The 10,191-nt window shown below is 38.3% G+C and overlaps 1 protein-coding gene across 1 annotated transcript in view; it reads right to left on the bottom strand.

The window, feature by feature from the left end:
* Positions 1–2,607: 2,607 nt before the first annotated feature.
* Positions 2,608–10,191, bottom strand: part of MOV10L1 (Mov10 like RISC complex RNA helicase 1) — a 31,070-nt gene continuing 23,486 nt past the window's right edge. The window contains exons 19-23 of the mRNA XM_037388192.1: positions 9,162–9,335; positions 8,273–8,422; positions 6,551–6,658; positions 3,449–3,586; positions 2,608–2,703 (exon numbers count right to left, since the gene is read on the bottom strand). Of these exons, the coding sequence (XP_037244089.1) occupies positions 2,608–2,703; positions 3,449–3,586; positions 6,551–6,658; positions 8,273–8,422; positions 9,162–9,335 (666 nt within the window). The remainder of the gene's footprint in view (positions 2,704–3,448; positions 3,587–6,550; positions 6,659–8,272; positions 8,423–9,161; positions 9,336–10,191) is intronic.

The raw sequence follows: 10,191 nt of genomic DNA, 5'->3' as shown, positions 1-10,191 counted from the left end.
GTGAAGGAGGAAGACAAAGTTGGTTAATAACACAAGGTAGAGCTTCTCAGTCATTAATAAGCAGCACCAGACGGGGTGGGATAAAAGGTTTAGGGAAAAAAAAAAAAGCATTTTAAACTATATAACAATAGAAGCAGAAACAAATTCCTCTTCTCCCCATTCTTAACCATAAAGACAGTGCACGCTTGCTTTGTGCGGCCATGTCAATGAGGCACAAGCACTTCTCTGGAAGCTAGTCAGCAGCTATTCTTTTGTGACTCAGGGAAAAGGTTTCCATATTTTAGTTGTGGATGATATGAGTTACAGTAAGAGTAGTTATCAGTGAAAAGAGTATATGAGTTTCTCCACCGGCAAAACGTAATTGTTGGATGAAAATTTTTTTTCTTATCTCAAAAACATGTATTTGCCCTTTAAATTAAGAGCGCTTCTAGAAAAATAAACATCAGGTATGATAACAGACATTTATCATTTGACTTTTGATGAGTACTAGAAGTACCATGTTAAAAAATAAATCAAGTAGGTTTTTAGTCTTCTGTAGGAAATTATGTTAACATGCAAACTATTAAAGTTAAAAGATTATTAACTTTTGGCTATTAAGTATCACAATATAAATCAAACCTCTGCTACTTTGTTACGCAGAGGTTATTGAAATACTAATCAGAAGTTCTGGATTGTATCTTGCAATAAAGTAAGCGCCATCCATCTCCAACGCGACCTCTTCACTGTTCTCTGAAGACAGCACGAACATACAGACAAAAGCCAAGGCTGGCAGTAAGTCTGAGCAGTGGCGGGTCTAAACAGTGGATTGTGAGATGTGGTACATCGTACCACAATCCTGAGGCAAGCAGCCTTTCAATATGCAACAACTAGTTGAACAACTTCCTGAGTTTGATGCAGAATATTGGCATGGCATTATCAAGGCTTGGATTTTCAGCATCAAGCTGCCAACAACACAAGCCATCTCTTCTGGCCTGTCGAGAGTGTCAGCAATTTAAGCTACATAATACCACGCCCACGAGGCTGGGTTAAATCGCCTAGAGTGCTGCTCAAGTAGAGCTGTGACTCGGATCAGATACTCAACACAGTGTTATTTGGGTGAGAGGTGATTCTGGGTTCTCCAAACTACCTGTAACAGCACTGCATATCCTTACATAGCATCCAGCTTTGATATTTTACCATGTTTGCCACCTTACAAGTTGCCATATCTACATATTATGCATTGCAGAGGGAAGTAGTACAGTGCATACCAGGAATGGAAGTGATATGACCGGACTGTAAACAAGCAAACAAAAGCTTGCTATATTTCTCCCCTCCCTTTGTTTCTCTGTAGGCTACAGTCTTATCCAAAATACTTTGTCTGTTACAGAAAGCCACCTTGATGCACTAGCAGTTCCTAAACACAGTGGCTAGCTGTCCAACTACTCCTTAAATCTTGCCACACAACACTTTATCACCAAGGAGAGGACAAGAAAAATGGAAAAACACTGTTTAAGGGGACAGCACTGTGCCCAGTGAAGCCGATAGCAGGAATACTGCTAAAACATCAGTTATTCTTAGTTCTGTCAAAATAAACTGAGATACTTCATTTTACAGTGTATTTGTAGAAATGCAAAACATGGTTTTCATTTTTTTTTTTTTAAACTCACCATTTGAGGTGTTGTTCTGACATCTACCACAGCAAATAAGCTGTGAAAACAAGAAAATCCTGTGGGATCTCAGCTATGTATACAAAGGCCTTAAAAACCACAAGTAGGGTTTTTAAGCATGCTTGGCTTAAGACACTCGGCATCATTCAAGTGGAGATACCAGCGTATTACTCCAGTTCACATCATGGATATATTACTGTAACAGTCCCATAACAAAACTACAAGAAACATGTATGTTCTTGGGAAAATCCAGTTTTAGGAGGCATTACACAAGTCTGAGAAAACTGAGAAGCTGAAAACATTATAGAATATGGATAATCTAACAAAAGAGTTCTGAAGCTTGGAGGATTCATGCATACTGTTCTATGCAAAGGCGTAACATCACATACATTCTAAATAGAAAAACAAGTATGTTGCCACTACTATTTTATACTGTTAATTTCAACTTGTTCACTTCTTAAAAAAAGTATTAAATCTTGTTTGGAGAAGCTTTGAACTGTTTCAGAACACATGCCCTTCCCTTACAACAAAAGGTGCTGGATTTCCTTAGGACTGAATTCCTGTTATGTATTCTTAGTTTCAAAACGGATGAGGACTGCATGCATCTTCAATGCTGAAAAACTAGTCACACCTGTCAATTAAAAGGGAATAAGATAAAAATTTTGCTTACCTTTCCATGAACAACAATTCTGATTAAAAGGGATTTCATCTAGTAGATAATACCCATTTAAACAATGTATCGTGTGTTACTAGGAAAAACGTGTTTAAATTAATCTTCAAGCATTTCTTTAATTACGATAAAGTCACCTAAGATATCACAGGTTTTTGCATTTATCAATCTCTCAAATGATACTAACTTTGTATTCATTACATTAATTATTATAAAATGTATAAATTACATTAATATAAAAATATTGTAAACCAATCCATATCTAGCAAGCTTAAAGTGAAGACCAGACACTCACTTCTGCAGGCATTCCAGCTCCAAAGGCAGGTCACAACCTACATAAACTCTATTCGTTAAACTGTATTCTAACAGTTCACAAAAACAGGGATCCTACAAGAGAAGATTAATGTTTAATTTAAATCATGCTGCTCTGTGAAGTGAATTTTCAAACAAATTAGTAAGGCACATGAATGCAGGAGATTTAATAGGACCTTTTCTAGAAAAACAACTCTGCAAATGGTGTAACGTGAGAGAAAGATACCTATAGCTACTGTAAGTTATATTTGTTGCACATAGCTGTGGGGAAACTAAACATGTTATTCAGAGTATTTCTGGAATACTGCTTTCCTTCTTATCCAGAAAGTCAGATGTAACATCAGATATTAAAAGCTCACCTTATTCCTGTGGAAGAACCATGCAAGGGTTCAAGAGACCGCCTCCCTGGCAGGCTGTTATTATAACTAGGAGCAATCACTTCTACAAGCTTCCGTTTAAAAGTGAAGCGAATTCATTTTGTGAAGGATCCGATTGCATAAGGTTATGCAGAATACGCTTACTTGGACTTGCTGCTGGAGAGCTTCCCTCTCTTGTAGAGAGAAAAAGGAGGCAGAAGCCCAGATGCACCACAGCATTACAATTTCCTTCGTGCCTGGAAGCTTACTGCGTGGGTGCCTGCACTGTTCATCCTTACAGGAACCTATGGAGTTCAGATATTTGCAAGTGCAGACTGAGGACTGCACACCAATTCTTAACATAATCTGATGTTCCTTCCCTCATATCAGATTAACCCCCTCAAATCCTTCATTTACTGTGGCAAATACTGGATCCAATTCAAAGATATAAAACCAAAACTTACTTTCACAAGAACATGAGGATTTCCCACGACAATCAGCAAAGCTTTTGATCTAGTAATTGCTACATTAAATCTCTTAGGGTTCGAGAGAAAGCCCAAGCAGTGTTTGTCATCACCAAACAAGCCTTCATGAGACCGCACCTAAAATTAAAGATGGATAATTTTAGAAACAGAAGAGTAAGGAAGTTACCCTATGGCTAGGTAAGTTGTTTTAAGATAGCGTTTACCTACTGCAGCAATCCACACACAGCTCTGTCAACAATTAGCACAAGTTAGCTTCCTAATCCAAGTTTCAGCTAGCTATTTCCCACCATTAGCTCTCCCACAGAAGGTCTGTCCTCCAAGAGGGTGCTAAGACAACTTCAGCAATTTCAAGAGAATTGTGTACTAGTTTCATTTTAGCATCATGAGCATCCACTGTAATTTGAAACAGAAGATACCAAAACTGCTTCCTAAAAACTAGCGATTTTATCTTTTCAGTAGAAGAATTGCTAGAGCTCCTGGCATTCCAGTTCCTAAAGCTGAATGACAATTCAGTGTGTCTTTTCTGCAAGCCTTCTTCAGCAGTCTCAGTGTGCTTTGACTGCTTTTTCTAAGCTAAGCCAAAGCAATTAGTACGCTGTAACTACTGCTCATTAAACTTGCACCTATTTCATCTATATTTGAACACATTTTTGATAAAAGGAAAATTTCATGACCTAAATAATGAGTCTTTGTAAACAGGAGCATAGTACATACCTAGAACTACTTTAAGAAAGATGTAATGCTGAACTGAAGAGCTATGGTATGATGCAGAACAAAAAGCAAGCATAGTATGACTGCCCTCAGGAAAAAAAACAATCAAGAAAGTCCCACAGACTATTCCCTCAAGCCACAAAAGAACCCCCCAAACCCATCCCTTTCTCCACTGCCTCATTCACCCTGCTTTCCAGTGTTTTGGTTTTTACGCAGCTCTTTTACCCTCCTCTCTCCAAGAAATCCTACGTACTCCTGTTAATAGTCATCCAGTACTGGTCGTATCTTCAGCTACACATTCCTGGTCTACACTTCCTTCTTTGATCAGTTTGCCTTATATGCCATTACTCAGACTTACACAGGTTGTGTCTGTACTGTACATTCTTGAACAGCCCCGAATCACAAACACCTCACACACACCATGTTGCAAACAGTTAAGTATTTTTCTTTATTTAGAGACTTAGTGCACCAAAACCACATTACCATTTGGAAAAAAAGCAAGCATATGCAGACTTTTTTTGTATTCTGAACCGAATTCCACACTGTAGAAAATAGGTAGCTGTAGGGTAGCTCTGTAGGGCCCTTAATGCCTACCAAAAGAAAGTCTAAACACTCAAATACAATCAGGTACACTGAACTAGCATCACTTGCTGATGTTCAAAGTATTAAGTTAGTCTTTCTCTAAAGTTTCCCCAATTGTCTTTTTCACTGATCCAGCACAGATTTACTTCTGTCCAGGAGTTCAGCATGCCTACAACAGTGCACATTTGATGGATGTCGTCTCAGAACATAAACGATTGGTATCACATATTGTGGTAGCAAAAAGCCTTCTGCAAAAAGCCTCGGTAGCTATCAACTGACTTATCACCTGCTGCTTACACTTCTCAACCCCACACTGATTTCTCCTTAGAAACACATCCTCTTGTCAAGAGCCCCAGCCAACAATCTTACATGTCTGAGAAGACAAAAGACAGAAAAGTAGGACATAAAGAAACTGCTGTAGTTTTTCCGTTTAGGGGGTTTTCATGTCAATTCAAATGCCAGGGCTATGTGCATGCACTGGAGCAATATCTAGTGCATTTAGAGAGAGGGAACTGGCATATGTCAGCACCTAACCTCAACTTCAGTCTTCCGAGGCCTGCTGTCTTGGCTGCTACAGACAGGATTTCCACACTCTAGTCAACTGCCTGAAAACTAGGACTACATCTTTGTCTGTCACCTGCAGATAACATGTACTAAGATCTTTCAGAAAAAACAGACATCAGCTGAAGCATACTGGTCATCAAGTTTGCAAAAGGTGAGAGACAAGGGCTTCCAGCTTACAAACAACAACCGCAACTCCCCCCAGTACTCTGTAACACAATCCTCTCTTTCTCCCTTTGTCAAATGCAAGGGATAGGCTCAACACAAAGCCACAGAAACCATCTTCCCAAACACATGTGTCTTCCTACATTTCCCGAATGCTCCCTTTTGCCAGCACTTTTCTGAAAGACCCATTTATTGCAAAGAGTGAAACTAAATACCTCTGCATTTTCATGGTCATCTAGAGAACTCTAGCGATGCAGTTTATGCCCCTATACCATTGTATTTACATAAATGCAGTCAACCAAAATAAACTCTGAATCAAGGAGGTGATGCATTGTTAAAACGATGGCCTGTGACTAGTGTACTGCTGAAGCAGATAGAAACAGCATGGATTTCCCGCCCCGCCCCCCCCGGACTTTTTTTCAAGGCTTGTGATAACTTCAGATTCAAAAAGCCAGCATCTAGAAAAGACCTTTACTGACATTCCTATAATACAACCAGTACCACACTTAAAGTGCACCATCAAGACAATCATGAAAGACTATCAAGTGCAGTCCCACCAATGCAAAATAAATAAATTTTGATAAAGGGTATTCAGCTTCTAGGCACAGTCAACATTAGTGTCTGGGAAGTCATGAGCTGTATACCATTAAGTGATAATTCTCAAAGTGATGGTGAAAAATAATGGAGGAACCTACATCAGCTTTTGTAAGTCAAACAGCAATTACTTTTTAATACTGTGATTCACACAGTTGTCTTTCTAATATTTATAATGCATCCAGTTTCCATTCTCCCTATGCACACTTAAGTGAAAGGTATGCTATACGCATGAAACTTAAATAAACTCAGCAGAAGTACGTACAAAGGTTTAATGTTTTACCTCAAAATTTCTCTCTGTACTGTTTCTATGCACTTAAAAATAAGCTCTGTTTTCAAATACTGTGAAAGAGACAAAAACGTAGCTTTTAAATTTTTACTTTTAATTTTTAAAAGCCCTATATCAAAAAGGAAACAGAACCAGACACATACAAAAACTCTCCAGAGGACCACAACAAATATACATACTGTTGATAAGATGATAACCATGTACTCCTGCCCTTGAAACTCTTCTACTGTGCCAACTTTAATGTCTGTCATATCAATACTTCTCAGAAGAAATTTAATTTTTTCAACCTACCAAAACAAACAAAAAAAAGTGTTGAAGGAATTTATATTTACATTTGATGGTGGATTAACTAAAACTGAAAACATACTACATATACAAGTAAGTGATTTAACACAGAGGTGTCACAGGGAATGCCTACACCAAACTTAGCCACCACCTACTAGTAAGGTTTTGAAATAAACCACTAATGTTTCCTGAGAAGCACCACACTTATTACATAGCTTAGAAAGTGCTCACTACCATCATTTAAACAAAAATCAACAGGTTTGTTTTTTTTTTTATAATCCAGGTTTTAATGAAAAGAACAACTTAGATCCATAAACCCTCTTCTTCCATTGTGATTATATCCACAACTATGCTTGCCCCAGACGCAATAGGGCAAGCAGCTTCCCCCAGCCCCTTAAGGCGGCTGTACAGAGATTCCAGCTTTGCTTGCCCGTTGCACCACGCAGAGTGAAAGACAGAGGTGAGATGTGATCTAAAGTACCCTCCCAAAAAGAGAAAGAGAACAAGGAGTCTTGTGCACTGGAACACTGGTATATGCAGGGTCAGTATACTTCCATCTCCTAAAAGCTGCTTGGAGACTATACCTTAAGTGCTCCAAGAAATTTACCAAGAAATCATGCCTGGCTAAGCTGAGGATTACAGTCAACGACTATTTTCTAACCAGTGTTCCTCCAATACAAGGTGACTTTCTTGAAGCAGACACTACTATTCTATGTCTTGCATCATAGGCAGATGAAAGACATAATCATACGAAATGTTTTAGGGAGTATCAGAGGTTCAGTCACTTCAATACTATATATAAATATTTGAAAAATAAATAGTAACTGTAAACATGGGCAGGTGCATACACCTGAACAGTAGGATCAGTACAGGCAGAATTCTAATTGGCAAGTGAGATTTCTTCAAAAGGGGTTGGTCTTTTCCACACACCTCACAGTGTTTCACCCAACCTACACAGGCAAGGCCATGAATACTGAGATGTGAACACCAAGAAAAACAGTACACACACTGTCCAGAGCGTACTCTGGAAATGAAAGGAGATTTAATCCCTTTTTGTTTTTTTAAAATGAAAGCAGACATCACATGCTGAATAGACATGAACACAAACAGTTTTAAAAATAAACCACAGCATTTGAAGTTGAATCCAACATTCTCTCCAGGTTTAAACAGCAGCACAAACTTCAAGTCTGACTGCAAGACAGATAAAAGTCCCAATTCCTCTAGTTGCCTCAAAGCTTTAATGAGGTGACGTGCCACCTACTTCACTGCATTTCTCTTGTTCCGCTCCTCAGTGCGGAGTGACAGAATCAGACTGCTGTTTCAGCTGTTGGATAATAAATTCTTGACTTGCACTCTTCACTCCTAACAGCTGAAAAATCTGCTTCTGACTCCAAAACTGCAAGAAGATTTCTCCTTACATAATTTACTGATTTTTAAAACTGAAAAAGTAGAATGCCATTAGAATTGTCTTTCTCTAGGTTTAGATTTCAATGGAAACATCATTAATAACTGATGCCACACAGTGTAATATGACACAAAAAAAGTGAAGTTTTGAGATATGCCTCCCTGCTCTAACCAACCACAGCCATGCTAAAGTTCTTATACACCAGCTATACCTGTTTACGATACGGTGTAATCACTCCAATATCAGTCACTGACACTGCAGCATTTTCATTTTTAGCAAGGTGGCAACAGTACTGCATTACTTTAACTGCTTCTGTTGGATTAAACCACGAAAGACTGCAACCTTCACGTGTTTCACTGCCCTGTATTAGGCGAAAGGAAATGAGGAAGATGAAGACCAGGTACAGAAGTCACTAAGTATTTATTAATAGATTATTCTTACACATCCTAAATGCAAAATAAGAGTGATGTAATGTTACACACATTTTATCTTCCTTGCTATGTACCCTTTCTAGTTAACAAGTATTACCTAACATTTTATACTGTGTTATTTAAGCTGAAGAAGAGTTTATGACAACAGTATGTTAAATGTGCAACAAAAGTTAAATCTCAACTCAGAGTAACATGCATTAGCAAGTTGGTATCTTACTTTTGTGCAAGGCAGAAGAGTTCAGGCCTCTTCAAGCAGTGGATATTATGACTTTATTAACCTCTTCCAAAGTACTATTCTTCCCCCTACCCACTTAAACCTTAATAATCCTCTAGTTTTAGAAGCTTTTATTCATTCTAACGTAGCAAACTCATCAAAAGCAACCTAAAAGAGCTGGCTGTAGCTCCATCTTGGTCAATCTGCTACAAATTTAAACTTGTATCAAAATGTCTCCACAATACAATTCAATGGGCAGCTGCTGCTTAGTTCTTAGTGAACATCTGACTTCAGTAGTTATTTCTAAAACCAGATAGCCAGGAAGTCAAATTATTCACAAAAGAGTTTATTTTCATATCCTTTGTAAAATTCATTCTGAAAACTCACCTACAACATCAGCAAATTTCTATCAGGCCTCCTTATTCATTCTTCCATTACATGAACATTTTACATACCCTTATTCCATGGAAAATTAGTGGAAATCCTTTCCTGGGCAATTTCTTCCAGTGCAACAAAGAATTTACTACTGAAGTGTCTGCGCAAACTTCTAGCTCCTTATGATAAAACAATTTAGATGGCAAGGCAAGCAATGCAGCATGTGACCTGTAGTTCTTTACAAGTTTTGTGATCTGCAAAGATAAAAACCAAAATCCATAACTGAAACCGGTAATTATTTGTCAGACTCCACAGTACACACCTCCCAAGCAGATACTACCTTACTATCCTCTAGCATTTAGCTTTTCCAAAGCTGCTGAAGAACTGTATATTAAAGGCAAAACCTGCAGGTGTTACCATCTCTAAGTAAAGAAAATAATTAAAAAAACCTAAGTGAGAGCGATTTTTTGAAGGATCACCTCTTTCCCCTCCAAAGAAAAAAGAAAGAAAGAACTGAATGTACGTGACAGTTGAATTGGTCATCCTCCAGTTCCTTAAAACATTTGATCTATAGACACAGACACTTTTTTTTTTTAAGAGAGTCAGATTTTTTTCACAGGATTTCCATGGATGTAACTTGTTCTTTTGAGGAAGTCTTGACAGGCAGCAAGAAAGCGACAGGATAGCTGACAGAAGCTGGCCTTAGAAACCAGTAATGTATTTGTCTTTAAATGAAAGAACAGCTTTAAGGAAGCATTCCGGTCAGTAATAACTAGCTATGCCCTGTAAAAACACTAACATATGATACTGAAGTCCAATGGTATCTAACAAAGCCCTCACACTTCCTTGTCTCCCATTACACCAATTCTCCTTAAGCATTGTATCACGAACACAATAATGAAAGTTTGTCATAACAGATTTTGGGAGGAAGCGTGTTAGGCTTTTCAGCAGGCTGAACCTAACCTAAAGCCTAGGGCCAAACACCCCTACTTTCCCCCTTGAACCTGCCATCAGATTTCCTCTCTCCTCTGCTTACATGGTCATCCAGCTAGCTCTTGCTCCCACTTTAACTCTTCAAAGTATATTATCATGAGAAGGGGAAGGCATCTT

This window comes from Falco rusticolus, chromosome 5 (genome assembly GCF_015220075.1).
Source record: "Falco rusticolus isolate bFalRus1 chromosome 5, bFalRus1.pri, whole genome shotgun sequence".
Taxonomy (NCBI): Eukaryota; Metazoa; Chordata; class Aves; order Falconiformes; family Falconidae; genus Falco; species Falco rusticolus.
The sequence above is the reverse complement of the archived record's forward strand: the minus strand, read 5'-3'. Positions and strand labels throughout refer to the sequence as shown.